The 27,970-nt window shown below is 48.7% G+C and overlaps 1 protein-coding gene across 2 annotated transcripts; it reads left to right on the top strand.

The window, feature by feature from the left end:
* The first annotated feature begins 375 nt into the window (after positions 1-375).
* Positions 376-22,751, top strand: SMO (smoothened, frizzled class receptor). Of its 2 annotated transcripts, XM_045855753.1 has the most exons (13): positions 1,137-1,274; positions 13,140-13,252; positions 13,945-14,150; positions 15,249-15,458; positions 15,697-15,869; positions 16,418-16,637; positions 16,735-16,858; positions 18,160-18,252; positions 18,658-18,766; positions 19,502-19,687; positions 20,138-20,286; positions 20,823-20,957; positions 21,196-22,751. In XM_045855753.1, exons 3-13 carry the CDS (start codon positions 14,004-14,006, stop codon positions 21,627-21,629), a joined length of 1,980 nt encoding a protein of 659 aa, XP_045711709.1. In that variant the 5' UTR covers positions 1,137-1,274; positions 13,140-13,252; positions 13,945-14,003; the 3' UTR covers positions 21,630-22,751. The 2 variants fall into 2 exon arrangements, with proteins under 2 accessions (XP_045711708.1, XP_045711709.1); XM_045855752.1 differs by lacking the exon at positions 13,140-13,252 and having other exon boundaries at positions 376-1,274.
* The last annotated feature ends 5,219 nt before the right edge of the window (positions 22,752-27,970 follow it).

Raw genomic sequence — 27,970 nt, 5'->3', positions numbered from 1 at the left:
CTGACACGTCTAACCAGAAGGCAAACGGGATGGGGCGCGGGGAGGAATAAAGGTTTCCACTGACTTCAGGCGCCACCGTCTCTCCCGCCGTAAACCAGAGGAGTCCACTCCCTGCAGACGACCAAGTAGAAGGGTCCTCGGGCTGAGGACCCTTTTAAGGGCACTATTAAAGTGCCCGCTGAGTCTCGGCGCAGCTCCGGGACACGATTTCCACCTATCTCTAGCTCTGGGGCGGCGGGCGGCGTCACCTCCGCCGCTGGCCCGGGACCCTCTGCGCGCCAGAGTCGCTGAAGCTCGCGCTCCTCCTCTCTCCCATCCCCTCCCCTCCTCTTCCCTCCCTCGGCCAGTCCCTCCCCCAGCCGTGGAGGAGGGGGGGCCGGGCTTGGCCCGACGAGGCCCGTGCATTCCAGAAAGCGTAGCGAGCTAGAGCAACAAAGGAACCGGGCTAGTCGGCGGGGAGAAGTCGGGGGGCTGCGGCGCGCTCTGGCGAAGGTGGCGGCTGGACCCCGGGCTGGCGCGGGGGCGGCGCCGGTGACCTAGTCTCGGGTCCCGGGCCCGCGCCTGGCCTCCAACGCGGGGCCCGGAGGTGGTTTTTAATGGTGGAAGAGGGGATGGGGCTGCTGATCCGGGGCCCCGGGAGCTCCCAGGGCTGAAGACAACTTTGATTGCCAGGGAAAGGGGTAGGGAGCTGTGCATCCCCGCCCGGGCCTCCGCCGCCTAAACATGGGCCCCAGGTTCCAAAGTTTTCGAAGTTGGGCGCCGAGGGCCCGTGGCGCGCGGAGCATCCGGGGGAGCCCAGCACGGGACTCGCGGGGCGCACAGGTCGTCTGAGTCGCCTCCGCGGCCCCAAGGGTTGCGCGTGGGCCCAGGGGGCTCCAGGGAGCGGGCGGGGGGCGCCGGGGCTTCTGCTGAGTTGGCGGGTTTGGCCATGGCCGCTGCCCGCCTTGCACGGGGCCCGGAGCTCTTGCCTCTGGGGCTGCTGCTGCTGCTGCTGCTGCTGCTGCTGCTGCTGGGGGGCCCGGGCCGGGGGATGGCCTTGAGCGGGAACGCGACGGGGCCTGGGCCGCGAAACGCGGGCGGGAGCGCCAGGAGGAGCGCGGCGGTGACCGGCCCTCCGCCGCTGCTGAGCCACTGCGGTCGGGCTGCCGCCTGCGAGCCGCTACGATACAACGTGTGCCTGGGCTCCGCGCTGCCCTACGAGGCCACCTCCACGCTGCTGGCCTGGGACTCGGCGTCTCAGGAGGAAGCGCACGGCAAACTCGTGCTCTGGTCCGGTAAGCGCGTGGAAGCCCGAGTCCGGGGACTGCGGTGGTGGGATGCGGGGACTCCGGGGAAGAAGAGCTCAGGCCTGAGATTCGGAGGGGGCGGGAGCTGCACCCCGGGGGGGCTGGGAGGAACAGAGTCGGAAACTTCTGAGCAGGCTGTGTGCAGGCTAGGACCCTCGGTGATGAGGAAGGAGGGCGAGGAAGTTGAGGAAGCGGATCACAAAGGGCCTGCGCAGGGTGGGTGAGCTAAGGATGCGGAGGAACTAGGAGCCGGTCTTGAAGGGACTCTGAGCGACAAGAAAGGAGAGAGAGAGAGGGAGAGAAGGAGAGAGGGAGAGAAGGAGAGAGGGAGAGAAGGAGAGAGGGAGAGAGAGAGAGAGAGATGCTCCAGATAAGTGCCAATCTGGAAGCTGGGTCCTCAGATACTCAAGGAGATGTTGAGACCGTGGAGAAGAGAGAAGTCCAGTTGAACAGGAAAATGGGAAGAATGTGAATAGAAGATTTAGGCATGAGAGGTGGGGAGTGGGAATTAGTGAAATTTGTGAGGGATGAGAAACCCCCTGGTAATGAATAATTAAAAGGTAACCGGAGGTCCTGGCTAGGTAGCTCATTTGGTTAGAGCACAGTCCCGGTGCAGCTCCGGGTCCCAGACACTGAGTGTGCGGGTTCCATCCAGGTCAGGGCACACAGGAGAATCCACCAATGGGCACATGAATACGTGGAACAGCAAATCGATGTTTCTCTCCTGCTCTCGCTTTCCCTCTTCCTCCCTCCCTCTCTCTCTCTAAAGTCTATCAATAAAAAAATTTTTTTTTAAGGTAACCAGAAAGTTTCAGAAATATTGTTTTTGGAGACTGGAAGTTCATAGAACCCTGATCTTGCCTTGCTTTCACAGGAGATTTCACAGTTTCCTCATCTGAAAAATGGGGACTCTGATTTTTGTTTGGGATTGGGAAGGAATGTGACTATTTTAACGATTATTTGTGTGTTTTTTGGAAGTTTGGGTCCTCAGGCTGGTCTGGAGTGTTGAGAGCCTGTGGATTCTTCCACGGTGACCTCAAGAAGTCCCAGGGCCCTGACCTCAGTGGGGGATTATGGTCCAGCTTGAAAATCTGCAGAAAGAGCCCAAATGGTCCTTCCTTACAGTGCGGAGTGAAGTATGTCCCCACCTGTCACTCTTCTGAGCTGGGAGCTTGCAGGGTGCTCAGGAACGACCCTGGCCTTGTCACTCCTTGCTTCTAGCCAGCATGATTCAAAACTGACATTGACAAAAGAAAATAAAATCCAAAAGCCACGCGCAGATCTGGCAACCTCCTTTTGACAGACTTCGAGCGCCCCACACCTCAGTTCTGCCCCAGTGCCCCAGTGCCGCACGCCTCCCATCTCCATTCTGCCCTGGGTGCTGCTGGGAATGGTCCTGATGGGGAAGTGTGTGTAGGTCGCCTGTCGTTGTCAACTGGGCCGCTAGAATTCTCAAGGTTTCTCGCGGGATGTTGGACAAAGCCATACTATCCCTGGCTTGATGCAGATGCCAGATGAGGAACTTGGGGGATGGTGCCGGTGGTGGAGCTTCATCCTTTGTGGGTACCAGGTCAGCGTGTCAGCAAGGGCCCTGTGTAATCAACAGTAGCTTTGGAAAATCCATAATTACCATAAGGTCTGTGTAATTTTGCATATATGCTCTCTATGGTAATATGTTTGTATAAATGTGTCACAAACAGAAGTATAAAAGTACACTATAGAAGAAAGGGCATATGTAGAAACTATCATTTTAGTCTTTAAAGTCACATAAATGCAAAGCAGAAGGGCGAAAGAATGAAAGAGGAATACCAGAGGTATAAACACTATTTCTTTGAGCAGTGCCTGAAAGAAGGCTTGAGTTTAGGAGCCGGCTGTATGGACAATCTGAATAACTCCCTCAGCACTAGAATCTCACCCAGTTCTGAGTTGCGTACACTATAAGAGGATATTCTATTTCTATTCATGTATTTTGCAGGGGCCAGTGGTTGAATTCTCCTAAGTTAGATGCATGTGTGCTGCTACCCTTCTGTCGTGACTATCAAATCCAGAAGGAAGGGTATGAACTTTTTTACAGCCCCCACTCCTATCCTGAGAGCAGCTGAGTGGGCAGAAGTGGTTTGGGCAAGAAAGTTTACCAGTTAGAACCAGCTGCTGTCCATGCAGGTTCGAACCCCACTAGCTATGCCTTGGTGGGGCAAGTTCCTACAAGGGTGTCCCTCCTAAGCCCAGATCCTTAGTTCACTCCGAGCTCTTCTCCACTGCCACCCAGCATCCCTGAGCTCAGTCCATCCCCATGTGCGTTCTGGTTGTTCTCTTTCTGCCTAGGGCCCTTCTGTGGGATGTTCTGTGAAGTAGGACCAGAAGCAGGTGTTGGTCTGAGCTGAGCCGGTGGGTGGGTAAAGTCAACCTGGACCAAGAGTGAGAATCCCAGACAGGCCGCCAGCTGGGAATCGTGGAGAGTGGCCAGTGACTGGTCCTGTCCTGAGTTAGGGGCTTGACTTGGCATTAGACACGGTCAGTGTCACCTGGCTCTTCGAGATACTTTTGTAGGTGAAGGATGGAAATGATCTAGGTCATCTTCTGTAAACTTTTGAAAGTAGGGACTACTTGTTCATCACATTTTTCTGAAAGCCTCAGAATTCTGAGTATACACAATCACCCAACCATTTATTCATGTAGGTATTGGGTGCTTGCTGCAGCCTGGGTCAGGTTCTGGGGCGTATAGAGATGAAGAATGAAGACATGAACCCTGCCATTGAGCGGAAGACAGAAAATGAAACAGGCTTTAGCAGTATTTGTGAAAGGTACTGTGACAAAGTAGGATGCTGCAGGAACACAAAGGACTTTGTGGAGCAAGGGAAGAAGACCCTGCCCACAGAAGACCCTGCCTGTTTGCCCCATGACCTGAGAAATAAGTAGGAATTACCTGGGCCAAGGAAGGGTTGGATGGGAAAGATTAGGAAGAGGAAATAGCACTCACTAAGGTGAAGGGGTACTTTTAAGGAAGTTTAACAATTTTAGTAGAACCGGATCAAAGCCTTGGAGAGAGAGAATTATAAGAGATAAGATCTAGAGAACTGGAAAATAAAGGGATTCCTTCCCCATATTAAGAAGTTTGTGTGTTATCCAAAAGATAATAAGGAGCCATTGAAGGCTTTTAAGCAAGGGAGAGATGTAATCATGTCTGCGTTTTAGAAAGATCTGTGGGTGCCTTGTGAAGGAGCCATGGTTGGAGGGAAAACCTGGAGGCTGGTTGCTTGTTTAGAGGATGGTTGAAGGAGTCCAGGGGAGAGGTGATGGGGTCAGGATTGGGGTAACAGGCTGTAGGAAGTAGACAGGCCCCACAGTTTCCGAGCTAGAACCAATGGGACTTGCCGATGAGTTGGATGGAGGGCTTGATGAAAAGTGATACCTTCCCTTTCATGAAGCCAGAGAATGCTAGAGGAGGAGGAGGTTTAGAAGAAAGCAGGGGTTCAGCTTCGGCCAAGCGAATTAGAGGTGCTTATTGGACGTCTGTGTGGAGAGTGCCAGCAGATCTGGACCAGGAGTTGCTGGCCGCCATGTGCTTCTTCCGCCCAGACTCCTGAGCCCTTGGCAGCGTGCTGTTGCGGGAGGCAGTTCATAGCTCAGGTTGGGCCAGTTCCTGCATTTGTGTAGAACTCGGATCGCTCCTGTATCTCTCAGCTCTCCGGAGTGGGCTTCTGCAGGGTTCAGCATCTTCTCCATTATAGCTTGCGAATGCCTCCTCTGAGGCATTGCAGGTTGATCGGATAATCATAACACCCAGGTCATGGTGCACCAAATCTGGTTTGGTAAGTGGGGCAAGGAAGCAGAGAGGCCAGAGGCTGGCGAGCGGGAGAGGTCCCTGAGAGCTAGCACGTAGCCTCTTTGAGGGCTGCTGTGCTGTGCGTGTGCACAGGGGTATGTGGTTGGTCACCCAGCAGCAGCATGCAGGAGGAGAAAGCCAGGGAAGCTGGGAGGAATTTCTCGTTTACCTCTCAGACATCCAGTTGAGAGATGAGAGGAGGAGGGGTGTTGGTGGTGATGGTGCGTTATTCATGGGGTCAGATCTGGGAGCATTTCCTTAGAACTGTTCCCAAACCTGGCTGGCTGATGGTCAGAATCAGTTTATATATATAGAGTCCAGCAGACGTAACTCCTGCTTGAGTGTGGTTGGTAGGATAATGATATGGGTGTAATAATTTATAGTTTTAATTAGAACACTTCACCTAAAATGTCACATGGTGTGCTTGAGTGTGATATTGTTACATTACAGAGTTACATGCTTATGATTTTGTAATAAAAAGGGGTGTTATTTGTGTCAGATCATTCATACACGCATACACACATACAAGGAAAGTATAAAATACAGAATAACACACATTTACAAATGTTGATGTAGTTTAAAGACCCTAAAATGAGGCGTAAATAGTATTGAGCACTGTTTTGCCACAGTTAATTGTATGTAGTTTCTAGGAAAAATAAATGATACTGCTAGTTGAAAAAATAAAAAAATAAAAATATGGAATAACACCCATGGGCCCACATTTTCATTTTTGCCTCAGATGTTTAACTTTTTAATTGGGAAATGTAGCATGTGTACAGAAAGTGCACAAAACGCAAAGGCACTGAACAACAAGTAGTTATAAGGAGCCACGGTGGGGCCCCTAGAAACTCCCCCTTTGTCTTTTCCAATCACATCTCCCTCCCTCCTCTTTTAGAAGTAACCACTACCTTGATTTTTGGATAATTGTTTCCTTTTTCCTCTATAGTTTTACCTTCTAGTTTTGGAATGCCTAAAATTCACTTTTCATGTTTTTTAACTTTATACAGTGGAATCATGCTGTGTGTGTTCTTTCATGTCTTGTTTCTTTTATTCTGCATTATTTTGTAAGATTCGTATTATCGTAGCTCATTTTTCATTGCTGAATAGTATTCCACTGTAGAATGTATCCCTGTTTTAATGTTTAATGTTGTTAAACATTTAAATTGTCCCCAGTTTGGGGCCACTGGGAATACCATTGCTGTGAGTGTTCTTTTATGTATGTCCTTGTGCACCTGGGTTCATACTTGGAGATAGTAGGGCATGTACACCTTCAGCTTTACTAGATAATACCAGAGAGTTTTTCAAAGTGGTTGTGCCAACTTACACCCCCACTAGCCCTATAGAATAGATGCCATTGCTCCACATGATTCCTGACCGACTCTTGGTATTACCTGCCTTTAAAATTTCGCCAAACTAGTGGATATATTGTTGTATGTATTTGTGGTTTTAATTTGCATTTCCCTGATTACTAGTGAGGTTAAGCACCATTTGAGATGGTTACTGGCCATTGGAGTTCTTCTTTTGTGAAGTGTCTGTCCAAATCTTTGGCCCGTTTTTCTGTAGGGCTAGCTGTCACTTTTAAAAGATGTGTAGGAGATCTCCATGGGCAGGAGTCCTTTATTGGTTGCATGTGTTGAAAACATTTCCTATTCTGTGGCTTGCCTTTTCATTCTCTGCGTCTTTTGTTGAACAGACGTTCTGAACTTTAAGGTAGTCATTTATTAAACTTTTTATGAGTAGTGTTGACTGTATTTTATTTTAAAATGTCCTTTTATACCACAAAGTCATGAATTTATTCTCTTACACTATTTTCTCAAAACTTTATAGATTTTCCTTTCATTTTAAGCACATAAATCACCTGAAATTGATTTTAGAGCTCCAATTTCATATATATATATTGTCAATAGCATTTGTTAAAGAGAATATCTTTTGTCCACTGCTCTGCCATAAATCACGTGTTGAAATATATATATTTGTTTCCGGGATCTTTATTTGATGGGTCTATTTGTCTATCCCTTGCCAATTTCACAACGATCTTCATTTTGTTATCGTTATAGCATGGTTCTTCACCTTCTTTGAGCTATGAGCCAATTTGACAGTCTGGTAAAACCCATGGGCCCCTTCTCAGTATAGTATTTTTAAGTTCATAAAGTAAAACATATAGGATGGAAAAGAAATATTTAGGATTATGAAGGAAATGAATTATATTGAAATAGAGTTATCAAATTTTTAAATTATTTTAATACACTTTTTAATGAGGTCATTTTATTTTTTTTAAAGATTTTATTTATTTATTTTTAGAGAGAGGGGGAGGGAGACAGAAAGAGAGGGAGAGAACCATCAATGTGTGGTTGCCTCTCACGTGGCCCCCACTAGGGACCTGGCCCACAACCCAGGCATGTGCCCTGACTAGGAGTTGAACCGGCGACTGTTTGGTTCACAGCCTGAGCTCAATCCACTGAGCCACACCAGCCAGGGCTAGTTATAAAATATTTTAAAAGTTTATGATGTAATATTTTTGTGCTTCTTTAGCAATACACTATAAGATCTGGTGTGGGTTTAATAGCCACTGCAGTCAAGGTGGTGTTGAGCAGTAACAATATTTTGAGATATCTGCAACAAAGTTTGAGACAAAGCCACGGGTATCACCAACATTACTGTGGTATGTTGGTTATATTGTTCATGGAAGGAAATGCTAAATTTCAGTTAGATGTAATTGTTTGTCCCATCCAAGTTCGTGGATCCCTAAATTCTCTCCAAGAATCCTTTGTGAATTTGAGGCTAAGAACCCCTGCTTTACAGTGGAGCACTATCTGATAGGGAGTCTGGGCTATTCTCGATTTTTTGTGCTTTAATATAAAAATAATTGTTGGTGTTTTTCTTTAACCATAGAAAAATTTTATTTTATTTTTCATTCTAATTTTTTTATTGTTGTTCACTTACAGTTGTCCCATTTTCCCCCCATTACTCTCCCCTGCCATACCCATCCTCCATCTTCCACTTTCAATCCTCCCCCACATTGTCTTTGGCCATGGGTCCTTTACATATGTTCCTCGACTTGACCCTTCCCCTTCTTTCCCCTGTTATCCTCCTTCCTCTCCGCCCTCCCCTCTGGTCACTGTCAGTTTGTTCTTGATTTCCATGCCTCTTGTTCTATTTTGCTTGCTTGTTTGTATTGTTGATTAGGTTCCACTTGTAGGTGAGATCCTATGGTATTTGTCTTTCACTTCCTGGCTTATTTCACTTAGCATAATGTTTTCAAGACCCAACCGTGCTGTCATGAAGGGTAGGAGTTCCTTTCTGCTGCATAGAATTCCATTGTGTAAGTGTACCACAGTTTTTTGATCCACTCATTTACTGATGGGCACTTAGGCTGTTTCCAGCACTTGGCTAGTGTAAATTGTGCTGCTATGAACATTGGGGTGCATAGGTTCTTTTGAATTGGTGTTTCAGTGTTGTTAGGGTATAATCCCAGCAGTGGAATCAGTAGGTCAAAAGACAGCTCCATTTTCAGGGGTTTTTTTTTAGGAAATTCCATACTGCTTTCCACAGTGGCTGCACAAGTCTGCAATTCCTACCAGCACTAGGGTTCCCTTTTCTCCACAACGTCGCCAGCACTTGTTTGTTGATTTGTTTATGATGGACATTCTGACACGTGTGAAGTGGTATCTCATTGTGTTTTGACTTTGCATTTCTCTGATGGCTAGCAATGCTCAGGCATCATTTCTTATGTCTCTGGGTCCTCTGTATGTCCTCCTTGGAGAAGTGTCTGTTCAGGTTCTTTGCCCATTTCTTAACTGGATTGTTTGTCTTCCTGGTGTGAAGTCATGTGAGTTCTTGATATATTTTGGAGATCATACCCTTATCCAAGGTATCATTGGCAAATATGTTTTCCCATATGGTTGGTACCCTTTTCATTTTGCCAATGTTTTCTTTAGCTGTGCCAAAGCTTTTTAACTAGATGTAGTCCCATTTGTTTATTCTTTCCTTTATATCCCTGTCCCTAGGAGATATATCGGTGAAGGTATTGCTGCATGGAATATCTGACATTTTCCTGCCTATGTTCTCCTCTAGGACTTTTATGGTGTCATGACTTATATTTAAATCTTTTATCCATTTAGAGTTTACTTTTGTGTATAGTGTAAGTTAGGGGTCGAATATCATTTTTTTTTTTTGCATGTAGCTGTCCAGATCTCTCAACACCATTTGTTGAAGAGGCTATTTTTACTCCATTTTATGCTTCTGTTCTCTTTGTCAAATATTAATTTACCAAAGAGACATGGGTTTATTTCTGGGCTCTCTGTTCTGTTCTATTGATCTATGTGTCTGTTCTTATGCCAGTACCAGACTGTTTTGATTACAGTGGCCTCGATTATTGTTGGTGGTTTTGATTGCAATTACATGGAATATATAAATTAATTAGAAAAAAAGAGACATCTTTACAATATTGAGTATTCCAGTCATTTCATTATATATTTCCATTTAGATCTTTAATTTTCTCAGTATTTTTTACAGTTTTTCTGCAAGGATTTCTTAAATATAATTGGTTAGGTTCATTCCTAGGTACTTGATAATTTTTATGCTACTATAAATGATCCCCTTAACATTTTGTTTTCTGTTTGTTGCTGGCATATAAAAATACAGTTGATTTTGAATCCAGTAAACCAGCTGAATTTATTCTACACACATAGCTATCTCATTTGTGAATAATGAGTTTGTTTCTCTTTTCAAGCCATATATGTATTTATCTTTATTGCCTTGCTACACTAATTAAGGCGTCCAGTACATTGTTAAATGGAAGTGGTAACTGTAGCAGCATCCTTCGTCCATGACTTTTTCTGTGTTCTAAAGTGAAAGCTTTTCTACCTTTCACTATTAAGTACAGTGTTCACTGTAGGTTTCTTGTAGTTATGTTTTATCAGATTAAGGAAGTTTTCTTCTATTCCTAATGTGTCAGTTGTCTTTTTATCATGGCTGGATGATTTTATCAACTACTTTTAATCTATGGAGATGATCGTGTGATTTTTTTCTTTAATTTATGACTGTAGTAAATTACACTGATTACATTTTCTAATGTTAACGCAGCCTCAGAAGGAAGGTTTTGACTCGGCTGCTATCAGCATCACACAAACAAAGTCTCTTTCAAAGTCAAAATTGTGGCGAATGTTATTTTAAAGTTTTAAGAATGTAGAAAACTGTGTCCCTGGTTTTCTTGTTTCATATTTTATTAAAATCCAAAAATAAAACTGCACTGATAAAGTTGATGTCCCCTTTCTTCCTGTTAGCAACCTCATTCCCTTCTCTTCTTTGGGAAGCTTTCCTCATCTCAGTGATTGGCACATTTATTTTTTTCAAGTTAATTGCTTTTCAACCTAGTACAAAATTCAAAAGCAACAGAAGTTAAATCCCTCCACGTGTGTTCCCAGCTACCTATTTCCCCTTCCCAGAGGCGGCCGCCAACACTGGTTTCTGTGTGTCCTCCTAGAGAGCGCCGACATGTGTACAAATGTCTATGTGGCCTTGGTTTTTTTCTTCCCAGGAAGTAGTGGCAGGCTCTCCCAGCTGTTCTCCACTCAGCTGTGTGCGTTTAACAAGATGTGCTGGGGATAGTTCCATGTCACTGCAAATAGTGCTCCCCTGAGTAGTGTCCTGTTATATTGATGTATGACTATTTTTTTAGCTGGTCTGCTGTTGATTGATATACATTCAGTTTGTTTCTACTCTTTTCTTGTTACAATGTGGCAATGAATAATCTTATAAATTTGTGAACATGTGAAGTGAACTTGCTGGCATAAAATTTTGATAGATAATACCAAATAGTGTCCATGAGTATTTACTAATTTTTATTCCTACCAAAAGTAAAGTGCCGGTTTCCCCCACACTCCTGCTAATATAGCATTTTAAAATATTTTGATCTTTCTCACTCTAAAGTTTAAAAAATTGTATCCCTTTATGGTTTTATTTCACATTTATTTTATGAAGAGTGAGAGGGAGCATCTCCTTGTGTGTTTAAAGGCCACTTGTATTTTCTCTGATCTGTTGTGTTTGTCTTTTGCCCTTTTTCTGTAGGCTTATGAGTTTCTTGTTGATTTGGAAGAGCTTTATGCATATAAGAAAATTAGTATGTATACAATATGTTCTCAGTGTATTGCTTTTTAATGATTTTGTTTAAATCTTTTATGTCATAGCTTCTTGGTTTTGTGTCATATATCAAAAACCTTCTCCACTCCAAGGTTTCCAAGACTATGTCTCATCTTTGTTTCAGTGCTTTAATTTTTTAAAATAATGTAATTATTTTTCTTCATCTGGAATTTATTTTTACATAAGAAGTGAGGTAAGGGTCCAACTTACTTTTTCTTTAGATGGCCCCTCCATTGTTGTTTAAGATTTATGTAATAATCTACCTTTTTCTTGGGGAATTTATTTTTAAAGAATGAAACAATATTTAGCCCTGGCTGGTGTGGCTCAGTGGATTGAGCATCGGCCTATGAACCAAAAGGTCACTGGTTCGATTCCCGGTCAGTGTACATGCCTGGTCCAGTAGGGGGCGGGCAAGAGACAACCTGCTGATGTTTCTCTCACACATTGATGTTTTGCTCCCTTTCTTTCTTTCTCTTTCCCCTCTCTCTAAAAATAAATAAATAAAATCTTTTTAAAAAAGAATGAAACAATATTTTAGATGAAAAACTAAAACCAAATTATATATTTTTATTTTTTAATTATTTGATAAGGCTCATTTTATTTTTACTATGTCTATCCAGTTGCTCCAGCATCCTTTTTTTTTTTTGGTTTGTTTTAAGATTTTATTTATTTATTTTAGAGAGAGGATAAGGGAGAGAGAAAAAGAGAAACATCAATGTGTGGTTGCCTCTCACACACCCCCTACTGGGGACCTGATCTGGCCTGCAACCCAGGCATGTGCCCTGACTGGGAATTGAACCAGCGACCCTTTGGTTTGCAGCCTGGCACTCAACCCACTGAGCCACACCAGCCAGGGACAAATTACATATTTTAAGAAGTTGATAATTAGAACAAATATCACAAAATCCTGAAAATGATAACACAATATTTTTATTAATCAACTGCCTGCTGTTTCTGTAGAATACATTTTCCTCTAGTGAGCCCGCCCCAATTTTAAATGAACATCCAGTAAAATATACTTTTTCCTTATTGTGCAGTTCTACGAGTTTAGGCAAACACACAGAGTTGTATAACCAGCCACTACATTCAAGACAGTGAACAACCCCATCCCCCCAAACAGTCCCTCATGCTGCCCCTTTTGTAGACAAACCCTCCTCCCACCCAACCCCTGGCACCCACTGCAGTTTTCTCCACCCACACCCACTCAGAATTTCTGAGAGTGGATTCTCTACCCAAGGTCATAAGGGCTCCCCCAGATGATTCCGATTTAAGTCAGGTCTGGGTACCATTGCCCGAGATCATTGCTTCTGAAGTGACAGGACCTTGCCCCGTGCCCCTGGAATAGGCCGGGTCACGGTGAGAGGAGTGAGTAGCCAGAGGCCTCAGGGAGGTACTGGTAATAACCAAAATTTTCCCGGTGCTTGCTGTGTGACAGGTGCCATCCTAAGCAGTTATCTTGCCAGCAGTCCCACAAGGTAAATGCATTGTTCCCATTTCACAGGCTAGGACACCGAGGCTAGAGGTAGAGACTAAGTAATTTGCTTAAGATCACATAGCCAGGAAATGGGACCGAGATTTGGCCCAGGCAGGCTAGCTGCAGTGTCTGTGCTCCTTGCCCCTCTACTATATCACTTCTGCCCCCCAAAAGAGCAGTTACCTACCTACCCCCACGACCCCGCAGCCCAGCAGTGTGGCCAGCACCCATGTTGGCTCTCGTGTCCTCAGAAGCATCTCCTAATTCAACTTCTTGTTTGGGACATAGGTGCTCCTGAAGCAAGGATGATTGAGGAGGGGCGAAGGGGGCGGAATGCTGAGTGAGCCCAGCCACTGGGGCGGCGGTCTCTGTCTTGCTGACACCTCCTTCTCTCCCTCTGCACTGGACACAGCCTCCTCTGTTTCTCTCACCTGACCTCCCGTTTCCTCCTCTGGCCTTGGAGTGCCTGGCTCCCCTGACTACCTCTCCTTAGCTCCCACCTGTTCTCTATCTCACCTCAGCTTGGTAAGAGGGCCCGGGGCCCTGGGATCTTGGCGAGGGGAAAGGACTCCTGGTCTGGAGCGCGGGCCCTGGGAGGGGTGGGTCCCACCACACTCCTTCCCCCTAGGGGAGGCCTGTAGCATTTAAAAATGCCCCCCAAAAGGTAGAAGGTAAACCAGCCTGGGATTTTCAGCCAGAGGTGCTTATCCTTCCTAGCTGGGCATTTGGAATCAGGGGCTGTTGTATAAACCGAAACTGAATTGTAGTGTACCTATGGAAAAGTGCACAGACCATAAACTTGATATTCACAAGGTGGATATCCCCGGGTCTCCAGTCCTGGAGCAAGAAGTAGAATGTGAGTAGCATCCCAGAAAGCTCCTCTTCAGGTTCTCTTCTAGTCACCACCCCTGGCAGGGGGCTTGGGAGGGAGCACATTTGGGGTATCACAGTGACTTAGGGGTTCTGTTGGCATTTAGTGGGCAGGGTCCTGTGATGCTAAAGGTCCTGCGATACATGGGACAGTCCTGCAGCAGACAGTTGTCCTGCCCAAGTGCCCCATGGAGAAGTACCTTGCCCGACAGCTCCAAGCTGTAGTGGCCTGCAGAGAGGCAAAGACAGATGCCTCAGGCCTGGGGAACAGGGGTGCTGCTGTGCCTGTGGGTCTGAATGAGGAGGGGGTTTCACTGTAATGTGTCCACACTGTCATCGCCCCGCAGGCCTCCGGAACGCCCCCCGTTGCTGGGCAGTGATCCAGCCCCTGCTGTGTGCCGTGTACATGCCCAAGTGTGAGAACGACCGGGTGGAGCTGCCCAGCCGCACCCTCTGCCAAGCCACCCGAGGCCCCTGTGCCATCGTGGAGAGGGAGCGGGGCTGGCCCGACTTCCTGCGCTGCACCCCTGACCACTTCCCTGAGGGCTGTCCGGTGAGTGCCCTATGGGGCGAGGGGCGGCTCAGGACCTGGCCCAGGGCTGGACCCAGCAGGAGGGGAGACGGGGGAGCCCAGAGCCTTCTCTCCTGGGAGACCCCACGTCAGCAGCCACAGCTCAACAGGCCACAAATGCAAACTGAAGCTTGTGGGCTGGGCCCATCCATCAGTGACTATCCTTTTATTTTATTTTTTAATAAAAAGATAAGCGTGTGCAACAAATACATTTTGAGCACCAGCTCTGTCAGGTGTTAGGGAGTTACGGCAGTCACAGACGACAGGAACCTATCCCAACAACGTTTGCTGTGTATTTAGGGAGTCAAGGCACAGATAAGACAGCCGGAGACACCAAGACGGGACGTGTTCTAGTTCTGGGTGACGAAAGAGGGCTCATGAGTGATGACAACGACAACAGTAATGATAATAATGATGGTAGTGACACTACTCGTTACTGTTTACTACCTGCCAAATACGATTGTAGCATTTTATATCTCTTTATCCATTTACCCCGTGAGCCCCACCATGAAGCAGGTGTGTGTGTTACATGCTGCTGAGTCAGCTCCCACCCCTGGTGACCAGCCCTGTGGATGAGTGACGTCCACAGCGTCCTGTCCTCCCAGCCCTGCTCCGCTGCTGTGCACTCGTGCCAGTGGCTTCTTTCACGGAGTCAGTCTGCCTCATGCTTGGCTTTCCCTTTCCCTTCTGCCGCCTTTCTTTCCCAGCATTAATGTCTTTTCCGAAGAACCCTGCCTTTGCATGATGCGCCCCAAATAGGGCGGCTTCAGTTTCCTCATTGTTGCCTCCAGCGCGGTTTCAAGGCCTGTGGGCCCTGGGGCCCACGCGATCATCTTGCTGGTGGTCCAGGGCACCCACAACCCCATATTCATTCTGAATGAATCCTTTCCCCGCCGCTACCTCGTAGATGGGGAAACCGAGGTGACAGAGAAGTCAGATAATTTGCCACAGGCTGTCTCCAGCGTCTGTGCCCTCAGCCACTCCACCATGCTACTCCTGCGCCTCTTACTAAACGGAAGGTTACCCTGAGCCTCCCGCTCCCTTTTGTACTACCCTTCTTCTCCTCTTCCCTTGGGCCAGAATGAGGTGCAGAACATCAAGTTCAACAGTTCGGGCCAGTGTGAGGCTCCCTTGGTTCGGACCGACAACCCCAAGAGCTGGTATGAGGACGTGGAGGGCTGCGGGATCCAGTGCCAGAACCCGCTCTTCACCGAGGCGGAGCACCAGGACATGCACAGCTACATCGCCGCCTTCGGCGCGGTCACGGGCCTCTGCACGCTCTTCACGCTGGTCAGCCGAGGACGCCCGCACGCGGAGGGGGCAGGGGGAGGCCCAGGACACTCAGCCTGCAAAGTGGGAAGGGAGCTGGATTATCAATGAGAGAGGCTGGGCTCTGGGGCAGGGAGGGAGGTGGGGAGAGGATGACTTGGCCCGCCGGGGAGGGGGTTCCTGGGGGAGGGTCATAAGGGTGTCTGTAGCAGCAAAATAACCCCGATCTAACGAAACGGACCCCACTTCTCTCTCCTAGGCCACTTTTGTGGCTGACTGGCGGAATTCCAACCGCTACCCTGCAGTTATCCTCTTCTACGTCAATGCGTGTTTCTTCGTGGGCAGCATCGGCTGGCTGGCCCAGTTCATGGACGGTGCCCGCCGCGAGATCGTCTGCCGTGCAGATGGCACCATGAGGCTTGGGGAGCCCACGTAGGTGTCTTGGGGACCCAGAGGTGAGGGGAGGAAGGCTGAAATGCGTGTTTACCGCAAAGGGATTTCGGGGTAGGATCTGGGTCTGCCTTGTTGCACCCAGGGTCTTGCAGTGGTATACAACTTTTTCACATCTCTGGGCCACACTGGAAGAAGAAGAGTTGTTCTGGGCCACACATGAAATACACTGTGACACGTAATCACACACACAAAAATTCATAATGTTTTAAGTAAATTTACAATTTTTGTGTTTAAATTCACGTAGCCATCATGGGCTGCATGTGGCCCAAGGGACCACTGGAAGGGGTGTCCGCAGGGGTTGGACACCCCTGGAAGGACCTTGGTTGCAGTATTAGGACCTTGACTGCTTGCATCTGTTTGAAGGGGCATCTTCTGTATTCTCCTCAAATCTGCCTGGGTCCTGGTTTCAAGCCCCGACTCCTAGGGAACCGCCAGACCTGAGCCAAGGGTGTGGAGACAGGGTGGAGAGAGCTGGTAGAGGGAATATAGAATGACCTCCTCGAGTGACACCCCACATGTCTGTGTAGCTCCAATGAGACCCTGTCCTGTGTCATCATCTTTGTCATTGTGTACTACGCCCTGATGGCTGGCGTCGTCTGGTTTGTGGTCCTCACCTACGCCTGGCACACCTCCTTCAAAGCCCTGGGCACCACCTACCAGCCACTCTCCGGCAAGACCTCCTACTTCCACCTAGTCACGTGGTCACTCCCTTTTGTCCTCACTGTGGCAATCCTCGCTGTGGCCCAGGTACAGTAACTGGTAGGGGCCTGGGGTCCTGAGTGGGATGGCCTCGGGAGAGGGGGCCAGAGACAGAGTCTGTCCCTCCCATCCCTTCTGGCTGTAGGTGGATGGGGACTCCGTGAGCGGCATCTGTTTTGTGGGCTACAAGAACTACCGATACCGCGCTGGCTTCGTGCTGGCACCGATTGGCCTGGTGCTCATTGTGGGCGGTTACTTCCTCATCCGAGGTGAGTGAGGACCAGACCAGGACCAAGGCACCAAAATACGCTGAGCACCAGCTTTGTGAAAGCAGGAGCTATGCCCTGCCAGCTCTGCTGCCCTCACAGGGGGACCTCAGCTGGGCCACACTGGGTCTTGTCTGCTTAGTAGGGGCCCCTTCTAGGCAGACACAGAACCTTAGGCGCTTGTTGTAGGACACCACCTTTGTGTTGGCCAGAAAAGTGCACCCCTTTCTTCAGAGCCTTGATCCACATTCACAGCTTATTGAGTGGGACCCGGACTGGGTGCAGTCTCCCCTCAGCCCTCGGCCAGGTGCACTTGGGTGGTGGGTTGGCTGCTCAGTCCACATGGACCAATTCGGGGACTTGGTCCCCAGTGTAGTGTGCTCCTTCTAAATTTGTATATACCCTCAGTGTTTAGGAGCGTGATTTCCCATTGCCCTCCTGTCCACAACAACAACACACACACACACACACACACACACACACACACACACTTGTCACAATGTGCACAGATCCTCTGGTCCCTAATTTCCCCATCTCAGTCTGTCACCACCATAAGCCTTCCAATTCCTTCGCTCATTTTGTTGCTTTCTTGTGTAAATTTCAGTTTCCTCCCTCCACAGAAGGTCAGCCTTCTGTTCAGCCCACTCCTTCCCCTCTTTTTAGCAGTGTCTGGGCCCCTGGTTTGTGTTTTGTGTCAGTGCTGTCCTGTTTGGTGGCCACTTGCCACGTGCATTGAGACTAGCCCAGATCGAGACGTGTCATAAGTGTAAAATACAGGTTGCATTTCAAAGACATGGCACACTCGCTAGTGAGTTGTAATACAGGCTACATGTTGAAATGATAATATAATAAACAGTGTTATACTGTTTATAAAATACATTGAAATTAGTTTCACTTGTGTCTTTTTACTCTTTTAATGTGGCTTCTCAAAAATTTGAAATTAGGTACGTGGCTTATACTATATTTCTATTGGACAACACTGTCCTCAAGTCTCTCTTTATGCCTTTTCCAGCAGGACAGCTTTGACCTGACTACCTTACATCAGGGCGGCCGGGCCAGAACCAGCGTGCCTTCTCTCTCCTCTCTACTGTCCATCTGTGCTCTGCCCCAGTCTTTCCCGTCCATGACACCCCTGCCACCAGCTGTGCTCCATTTCTCCAGTGTCCCCAGTTCCCCAAGCTTGACACCGGCACAGAAGCAATCAGGCGGGGACTCCAGGGCCCATGGGCGCCTCTCCTGCCATACCCCCCCTCTCAGGAGAGTGGTCTCTCCCCACTAATGTCTGAAGTGTCCCTTCTGTCCAGGAGTCATGACTCTGTTCTCCATCAAGAGCAACCACCCTGGGCTATTGAGTGAGAAGGCTGCCAGCAAGATCAATGAGACCATGCTGCGCCTGGGTGAGTGGGTGCCACCCAGCCCAACACTGCACCCTCCTGGAGCTGTGGGACCTGCAGGATAGGGTCTTGGAGGGTGCCATAAGTCAGTGGCACAAGTTAGCAGTCATGGGGCAAGACAAGGCTGTGTGTGTGTGCGTGTGGTGGTAGCAGCTCGAAAGAAGGGGACCTTCTCAGGTGGAAGAATTCAAGTTCATGCCAAGACTACTTCTTCGTGCCCGCTGCCCTCCCTCTGGGGCCTCCCACGGCTGCCTCAAATGCCCTCCTGCCTCATTTTGGAGACTGTACCTCTTGAGCCGAGCCTAGCATGAATTCACCCCAGACTCAGCTGTCTTTCAGGCCTTCCTCCCCACAGCTACTCCCACACCTGGGATTGGTAACGCCTTGCCCACCCCTGACCCTCCACAGGCATTTTTGGCTTCCTGGCCTTTGGCTTTGTCCTCATCACCTTCAGCTGCCACTTCTACGACTTCTTCAACCAGGCTGAGTGGGAGCGCAGCTTCCGAGACTACGTGCTGTGAGTGCAGGACAGGGGCTTGGGGACTTGGGAGAGCCAGAGCCAGGACCGCAGGGTCAGCCTGCCTGTGCTGTCTAGCAGGGATCTGCCTCTCTCTTGCTCTGGGTGCCCAGGATGTCAATTGGCCCGTAATTTGCCAACATGGCAAACAGCCCTCAAGTCCCTGCTCAATTCTGCACCCCCATGGCTGTCTGGCTGTGGTGTTTGTAACTGTTAAGAAGTCACCTTGTGTCTTGGCTTCTCTGACCAACTCTGTGAGCTGCAGAAGCTGCTCTCTCCAATTCTCACACGTACTCTTTTTTCAGAGCTTATTGGAGAGCCCTGCCCAGAAGTAGTTACTCTGTGATGAGTTAATAGCCTGGTAATGCCTGCTGACTTGCCTGTGTTTTCGTGTCACAGTGAGGACCAGTCAGAGAGGGAGGCATCTCAGCTGTTGAAAGACTCCAGGAGCAGCCGTTAAAATGCTTGTTAAAATGAATGCCAGTCCACATCGACTGCTTTAGACTCCTCCAAGGCTCCAGCTTGCGGTCTGGGAAGCTCTAAACCACACGGGTGCCTGGGTCTCTCCCCTGGAGCTTTGATTTAATTGTCTGGGGTGTGGCCCAGACATCAGTAGTTATGAAAAGCTCCCAGGTGACTCTAATGAGCACCCACAGCTGTGAATCGGTGCCGATTGTCTGGGTACCCACCCAGGAGACCCAAAAAGCCTCACCCGTCTATCACCCCTCACTGTAGGTGCCAGGCCAATGTCACCATCGGGCTGCCCACCAAGAAGCCCATCCCTGACTGTGAGATCAAGAACCGCCCTAGCCTCTTGGTGGAGAAGATTAATCTGTTTGCCATGTTTGGAACTGGCATCGCCATGAGCACCTGGGTCTGGACCAAGGCCACACTGCTCATCTGGAGACGCACCTGGTGCAGGTGGGGTCAGCAGCGAGCTTGTTTTGACTCTGAGGCCTTCGTCTCTCAACCTGTGTGTCCCCATCATTAGGCTCTGTCTGGTCCCATGCCTCCCAGCACAGCCCCAGGGAGGCGTGATTTCTGAGCCTGTGTGGAGTTACTCCAAGCTGACTTCTCTGTGGCTCACCACTGCCCCCTGGTGACGCCTCCTGTTCTTGGGAGCCCTGGCTAGTGCTGAGCCCACTGCCAGCACCTTTTAAGAGTGGAGTGATTTGAGAACTGGGCACACAGGAACCCTGCATTCTGGGCCCCCGTCTTTGCAGAGTAGGCCTCCACTACTCAGAGTCCTTGAGGACTCCAGGCCCTCTGGAGGCCTCTGCCCTGGAGGGGTTGGATTTGGTGGCCTCTCACAAGATTTGATGGGAAGTGGCTGCTCCTCCTCTCTCCCTCCCTCACCCCTGCTGCTCTCAGGTTGACGGGACAGAGTGATGATGAGCCCAAACGCATCAAGAAGAGCAAGATGATCGCCAAGGCCTTCTCCAAGCGGCGGGAGCTGCTGCAGAACCCAGGCCAGGAGCTCTCCTTCAGCATGCACACCGTGTCCCACGACGGGCCTGTGGGTAAGCTTCCGCCCCTTGCCTCTCCTGGAGCCACTTAACGCCGGCAGCACTGCACCCCATTCCCTCCTGGGCTGGTGTGGACACGGCACTGTTCGGAAGGCCATGAGGACTGCGGTGCTGCCTCCTCCCCTCGCGGTCATTCTTTTCCAGTCCCCTACCATCCCCAGCGACTCTCCCCCCTCTCCCTCTGCCCCGGTTTCAGTAGTTTGTTTTGTTTCCCAGAGGACTCATCTCCCTTCCCCTTCTCCTGTCTTCTCCAGCTCTTCTCCCTGGACTAGAGTAAGTCAGGCTTTCAGGAACTAGATTTCTGGCCTCTAGTGAGGTCTCGCTCTTGTTCTGGGTGCCCAGATGTCAGTTGCGCTGTGATTTGGGAATAGGTAGAGATCACTGTGATTACCGGGGTGGGTTTTCTGTGCAAGGTGGCATGGGAGCCATTGGCGGGGGAAGGTGAATGAATGGTGCTGAATGAGGAGGAATGGTTGACTGCAAAAGACTGGGCTGTCTGGATTCCTTATCCTTTCCTTCCATTTCCACAGCGGGTTTGGCCTTTGACCTCAATGAGCCCTCAGCTGACGTATCCTCTGCCTGGGCCCAGCATGTCACCAAGATGGTGGCTCGGAGAGGAGCCATACTGCCCCAGGATGTGTCTGTCACCCCTGTGGCAACTCCAGGTATGGGGTCCGGGTTTCTGTAGGAAGGTGGGGGACACAGAGGCTGGGGGCTACTAGGACTGTAGTACCAGGAGCTGCCAGAAGGCAAGAGGGGAGGAGAGCTGAGGAAGATCTGAAGTGTGGGGCTGAGGCCCCAGAGGTCTAGAGCTATGGGTCCCAGAGCCTGGGGGGGTCTGCGGAGAGAGCGGTGACGTGGACAGTCAGGGTCCCAGGCTCACGTTCTCTCTCTCACCGTCAGTGCCCCCAGAGGAAAAAGCCAACCTGTGGCTGGTTGAGGCAGAGATCTCCCCAGAGCTGGAGAAGCGCCTGGGCCGTAAGAAGAAGCGGAGGAAGAGGAAGAAGGAGGTGTGCCCGCTAGTGCCACCCCCTGAGCTTCACCACCCCGCCCCGGCCTCTGCCTCCAGTGCTGTTCCTCGGCTGCCACAGCTGCCCCGGCAGAAGTGCCTGGTGGCCGCAGGCGCCTGGGGTGCCGGGGACTCCTGCCGGCAGAGAGCCTGGACCCTGGTGTCCAACCCCTTCTGCCCAGAGCCCAGTCCCCTGCAGGACCCATTTCTGCCCAGCGGCCCAGTCCCCATGGCCTGGGCTCAGGGCCGCCGGCAGGGCCTGGGGCCCATTCACTCCCGCACCAACCTGATGGAGGCGGAGCTCATGGATGCAGACTCAGACTTCTGAGCCAGGAGGCCAGGACCTGGGGCAGCAAATAGCAACAAAGAACATTCTGAGGCCCTTCTTCCTCCCTGAGAGTCCTTCCCCAGGGTTTCTTCTTCCAGAGAGCCTGAGGGCCCAGTGCCCTCCCAGGAGGGTTCTCTATGTCTGGCTCGTGGTAGAACTGTGGGGAAGAGCCCCAGCAAAACCACGGGTGGGCCTCACCCAGGGAACAGCCCTGAGCTCCAGGGCCCCTGTTTCCGCCCCACCAGCTGGAGTCTGGCTGGCAGCCCTAGTCTGCGACAAGGTCATGGGGTGTGCCGAGTCTCAGGTGGCGCAATAATGGCGGAGGTAGGAGCAACAGTATCCGGAGTGGGCTGCGGCGGCCAGGACGCAGCCAAACCTGTGTCTGGCAAATGAGGGCTGGCTGCCCTTTTCTGTACTAATGGGTGCCCTTTCCTGGCACCCTCAGACCAAAAATGTTTATTGTGTCATTAGGCCTTTGTCTAAGTGGGAACAGGGCTCCCTTCTCCCTCTTCCAGGCAGTTGTGAGGCTGGGGTGCCTATTCCCATAAGGGCTGTAACCTCTCTTCGCAGATGTCCAGCCGGCCCCACCCCAAGCCAACAACTCAGCCCGTGTCCTCCTGCACCCTCCCTCCCTCCCTCCCTTTCCCATTTCAGTTCAACCAGGCCAACCTCTTCCTGTTTCCTGGTTGTTGGTTAGGACCCAGATGCAGCCTTCTCCCTCCCACCCTCATCCCCTACCTACTTGCTGGGCTCCATCTCCAAGAAGGAGATGGGTACAGCTATAGAGCCTGGGGTGCTGTAGAAGCAGTGAGTGGCAGGAGCCTCTGGGTCTCCGGGACGCGTTATCTCTTCCTGTATCCACCCAGTGGGGGATGGACCCCCTGACTTAAAGGGCTACCCTGGGAAGCTGCTGGAGCTTCAGGCAGGCAAAGAAAGCTTCCTTCAAATCCCACAACTAGTGGACGAAGAGATTTCCACCCTCTTAGAGGCCCCCTCTGAGTCTCTAAGGCCCCAGCTTCAAGAGCCAGGCAGCAGGAAGCCCGAGGAGCTGACTGGGCTCCAGATGGGGGATAGGGCTGGGGAGAAGAAATATAAACAGTAAATAAAAGGTTTTTATATAAACTCTCAGTGTCCTTTTCCGTAGGCCCTAGGCTCCACCTAACTGTTTATCAGGTCCCGATCTCCTCTGTCTCCTACTTCCTCCTCAGGCTATTATGAAAGGTCCAGAGCTCGGTGCTAATGAGGTCAGGACTGTCAGATGTCTGGCTGATGTCGGCTTAATGTGCCGGCCGCCCTTCCTCACCAGTTGGTTCTATTCAGACAAAAACTCTTCTGTGGCCACAGCTGCCTCACTGAGTGCGGATCTTACATGATTAAGAACACACACGGGTGGACAGAGGGGATTGTGCTAAAAAGAAAAAAAAAACCTCATGGACATGGAAAACAGTGTGGTGATTGCGGGGGTGGAGGGAGAAGTGGGGGGTTGTGGGGGGATAAATGGTGATGATCGGAGCCTCACTTGGCGTGGTGAACACACAATCCAGTGTACAGAGTATGTGCTGTAGAATTGTGTACCTGAAACCTGTATAATTTTGTTTACCAGTGTCACCTCCATGAATTCTATGAAAAGGGGAAAAAAACATGCAGCTTGCCTGTGGAGTGACGGTTGGAAGGCATCCCCCTGCCAGTGTAGATGAGAATGGCTCCTTGTAGCAACCCTGGGCCCCACCTCTGGGCAGACCGAGTGCATTCTGATGCGTAGGTTCCTCCCCTGGGCAGTCAAAGGAATTCAGACTTCCCTGAAGGAAGAAGCCTGTTAGCCCCACTTCCTCCAAAGAGATGTCAGTAGCACCCTGGGAACTGAGCTGCAAGGACTCAGGATGGTGTGGAAAGGAGATCTGTAGAAGAAAGGGGGCGTTACCCACACACAGGGAGGGGATTGTGGAACATCGACCAGAATGGTTGGGAGTAGCTCATGTGACGGGGATGCAAGCGCTTTGCCCAGAGCCAGGCTGCAGAGAAGGGGAACTGACTTCACTGATCTGATCATAGTCTCAGTACTTTACATGTTATTAAAAAAATAGTACCAGATAACTCTTATTGAATGCTTGCTAGGCTCTCTCCCAAGTACTTCCCATGGATTAACTTGAATCTCGCAATGCACCTTTGGGGCACCGTTCACACCCCCAAGTTGCTGAGACAGAAAGTTACAATAGTTTACCCAAGGCCACGCAGTAAGCAGTAATGCCTGGATCCCATTCCAGCTCTGACTCAGGAGTCGGCTCTTGGGTGCTGCTTCTGCCTCTTATTTAATTCAGGGGACTCAGAGGAGCCAGTTTTTTGTTCGTTTGTTTGTCTGTAAAAACAAGTTCAGTGAATCAAGACGACTTGCCCACAGCCTCACAGCTGGTACGTGACACTGTGCCCAAGGTCTTCCTGACTCTGAATCCCAACTCTCTCTACTCTCAGTTCTGTTGATTTGTCCTTCTGTCCAGGTGTCCTGCGCTGTGTTCCCTCTGGCCACGCTGTATCCCTCGCTTACCCTGCTCATTCTGGCCATCACTGCTTCTCTCAGCAGTAGTACAGCTAGCTTTTTAACCTTTATTAACAACAGTATTCAAGACAGTAACATTTATCAGTGTTGTCTAATGATATTTTCAGAAATAAGAGAATATGTTAACAATTTTCTTTCTTCTTTTTATCTCCATGGACATTCCCTCGATCCCTTTTTTTAAGTGGGGATATTTATGTAAAGGGTGGGGAATGGTATGTAGGGGGAGCTCATTCTAGGCTGTAGAAAGCCAAGACGTGTTCTTTTTAAGTCTGGCTGTGGAGGCTGGCAGACTCTTTGACCACTAGAGGGCATGGTGGGCCTACCTTTTGTGAGTGCAGACATTAGGATGTGGCAGCTGGAGGTCTGGTACCACACTTCCCTGCCAATCCAAGAAATCTTAAAGTGTTTTCATAAGAGCACCAGATCCTATGACTGAGCCATAGGGGCCACTTTCCCACCAAAGCTCCTGAATTAGGTCCCCAGAAGAAACACCTCAGGATCTTGGTTCCTGGGACTCCCTGTGTCCCAGCTGCTGCCCTGAGAACAGGTCTCCATGCGTTCACTGTTCTGACAGGCTCTTACCACCACGCTCAAATTCAGTCAAAATCAAGTTCAGATTCAGTGGTCCATCTTCCTAGGTGGTGCAGCCTGCTTTTGTCGGTCCCAACTTCTTTTAAGCAGTTTCTCCTCTGCTCCTTCCCTTCCTTTGCCAGAGCTTTTTTTTTCCTTTTTTAAAAAAATATTTTAAAATATATTTTGATTATGCTATTACAGTTGTCCCCCCCCCCCCCCTTTATTCCCCTCTGCCCTGAACACCCTCTCTCACTCACATTCCTCCCCCTTTGGTTCATGTTCATGGGTTGTACATAGAAGTTCTTGGGCTTCTACATTTCCTTTACTATTCTTAATCGCCCCCTGTCTATTTTCTACCTACCATTTATGCTACTTATTCTCTCTACCTTTTCCCCCATTCTCTCCCTCCCATGTTCCCCCTGATAACCCTCCATGTGATCTCCATTTCTGAGATTCTGTTCCTGTTCTAGTTGTTTGCTTAGTTTGTTTCTGTTTTTGTTATTTCAGGTTTGGTTGTTAATAGCTGTGAGTTTGTCATCATTTTACTGTTCGTATTTTTTATCATCTTTTTCTTAGATAAGTCTCTTTAACATTTCATATAATAAGGGTTTGGTGGTGATAAACTCTTTGAACTTGACCTTATCTGGGAAGCACTTTATCTGCCCTTCCATTCTAAGTGATAGCTTTGCTGGTTACAGTAATCTTTGAATAAGTCCCTGCTTTTCATGAATTTGAATACTTCTTTCCAACCCTTCTTGCCTGCAAGGCTTCTTTTGAGAAATCAGCTGATAGTCTTATGGGAACTCCTTTATAGGTAACTCTCTCCTTTTCTCTTGTTGCTTTTAAGATTCCCTCCTTATCTTTAATTTTGGGTAACTTAATTATGATGTGCCTTGGTGTGTACCTTCTTGAGTCCAACTTCTTTGTGACTGAGCTTCCTGTACTTCCTTAAAGTCTATTTTCTTTGCCAGGTTAGGGAAGTTCTCCTTCATTATTTCTTCAAATAAGTTTTCAGTTTCTTGCTCTTCCTCTTCTTCTGGCACCCCTATGATTCTCATATTGGAATGTTTAAAGATATCCCGGAGGTTCCTAAGCCTCTTCTCATTTTTTGAATTCTTGTTTCTTCATTGTGTTCTGGTTGAATGTTTCTTTCTTCCTTCTGGTCCAAACCATTGACTTGAGTCTAAATTTCCTTCCTGTTGTTATTGGTTCCCTGTACATTTCCTTTATTTTACTTTATGTAGCCTTCATTTTTCCCTTTAATTTGCAACGATATTCAACTATTTCTGTGAGCATCCTGGTTACCAGTATTTTGAACTGTGCATCTGATAGGTTGGCTATCTCTTCATTGCTTAGTTGTATTTTTTCTGGAGCTTTGACCTGTTCTTTCATTTGGGTCATGTTTTTTTGTCAGGGCACACCTGTTACATAGTAGGGGGTGGAGCTTTAGGTATTCACCTGAGTGGGGCAACCCACGTCACTGTGTGTTGGTGCTGTATGTGGGGGAGGGGTCTGAGAGGGAACAATGCCACTTGCTCTCCTCTCTGCCAGCTTTCAGTCACTTCCTCCACTACCCACAAGGAAATTGGGCCCTTCTGGTGCTCATTCCTGGGTGGGTGGGTTTGTGTGTGTTCTAGGACCCTGTGGGTCTCTCCAACGAACTCTTCTGTGAAGCTGGGAGGGTTCTCCCACTGCCTCAACCCCCACGGGTTTTCTCAGTTAGAGTCTTTGAAGCTTTATTTCTCTGTGCTAGAACCCAGGGTTGTGCAGTCTATCTCACTCCCCAGTTGTTCCTCCTGCACACAAATGTGGGACCGCCCACTCCACCACCTTGCTAGAAGTCCACTCCACCCAGCTGTCTGTCTCTGCCCCTCCTACTGGTATGGATGAATGTTTCTTCTTTAACTACCTTGGTTGTTGGACTTCCATACAGTTCAATTTTCTGGCAGTTCTAGTTGTTTTTTTATTTTTAAACTTGTTGTTGTCCTTCTTTTGGTTGTGTGAAGAGGCACAGTGTGTCTATGCCTCCATCTTGGCCAAAAGCCTAAAAATATTTTTTTAATTTATTTTTAGAGAGAGGGGAAAGGAGGAAGAAAGAGAGGGAGAGAAACATCAATGTGTGGTTGCCTCTCACGTGCCCCCAGGTGGGGGACCTAGCCTGCAACCCAGGCATGTGCCCTGACTGGGAATTGAACTGGGGATCTTTTGGTTCACAGGCTGGTACTCAATCCACTGAGCCACACCAGCCAGGGCTTCTTTTTAATCTATGAAGTTAAGAGATACATGAAAAAGCACAAAGAACAACCTAAACACTCATATTCCCATAACAACTTTTAAAATCATTTGATCATATTTGCTTCCACCCTATTTTTAAAAACTGAAGTGTAACAGATATAGCTAAAGTCCTCTTTGACCAATACCCTTGTCCCATTTTCCCTCCCACCTTCTACTTCCTCGACAAACAAAACTGTTTGAGTTCAGTGGGTTGCCTTCCAGTTCCTTATTATACTTTTATATACAGTGTGGGGTAAAATAGGTTTACAGTTGTTCCTATGGAAAATAGTAATTAATAAATAACAATACAAGAAAAAACCATTTTGCCTACTCACAACTGTAAACCTACTTCCCAATATAGAGGATATTGATTTAGGTCTTTTTCATTCTTTCCCCACAAGGGAGGACAAAGAGGTGGAGCAGCGAGGAGCTCACAGTAATTGCTTTGAGAGCTAGAAAGAAAGATGATGAATGGAAATTTAGCAGACTTGAAAAAGTTAAAATCTTAGTCAACAGTTAGGAAAATGTATATTGCAGCACCACTAAAAGGCTCTAATTGAAGGCAGCAGGTGCTTCAGAGGGTAGAAGTAAAAGCAGGAGGATTGATCCCTGATCCCCTACCTAACTGTGCACAGTTGGATGACTGCCCTGCCCAGTCTTGGCTGACTGTCAGTTTATTTTCTGCAGAAGCCAAACAGAGGATTTTTAGGATTTGGAGGCATTCACTTCTAGCTTCCAGAACTAATTTTAAGAAGTTCAATACCTTTCTGACTCTTGAGCTTTTGTAAAAATGTTTTCTTGACCCACTCCAGACATTTGAAGGACTATGTCTTTGTCCCAAAATTTTGAAATTTTATACACTGTGTGTTATTATAGGTCTATTTCCATGTGTTAGGCTCAGCATCTGATGACCTTTCATCTCAGATATTTTCATCTTTCG

The sequence above is a fragment of the Phyllostomus hastatus genome, unplaced genomic scaffold (assembly GCF_019186645.2).
Source record: "Phyllostomus hastatus isolate PE091 unplaced genomic scaffold, TTU_PhHast_1.1 phas_scaffold_114, whole genome shotgun sequence".
NCBI classification, from domain to species: Eukaryota; Metazoa; Chordata; class Mammalia; order Chiroptera; family Phyllostomidae; genus Phyllostomus; species Phyllostomus hastatus.
Note: the sequence above shows the minus strand (reverse complement) of the source record. Positions and strands in the feature narration are given on the sequence as shown.

Coding starts and splice junctions, on each gene's coding strand:
- SMO (XM_045855752.1), top strand. CDS start 929: ATGGCCGCTGCCCGCCTTGCACGGGGCCCGGAGCTCTTGCCTCTGGGG. Junction 18,253..18,657: donor TGAGACCATGCTGCGCCTGG/GTGAGTGGGTGC, acceptor GACCCTCCACAG/GCATTTTTGGCTTCCTGGCC. Junction 20,958..21,195: donor CACCCCTGTGGCAACTCCAG/GTATGGGGTCCG, acceptor TCTCACCGTCAG/TGCCCCCAGAGGAAAAAGCC.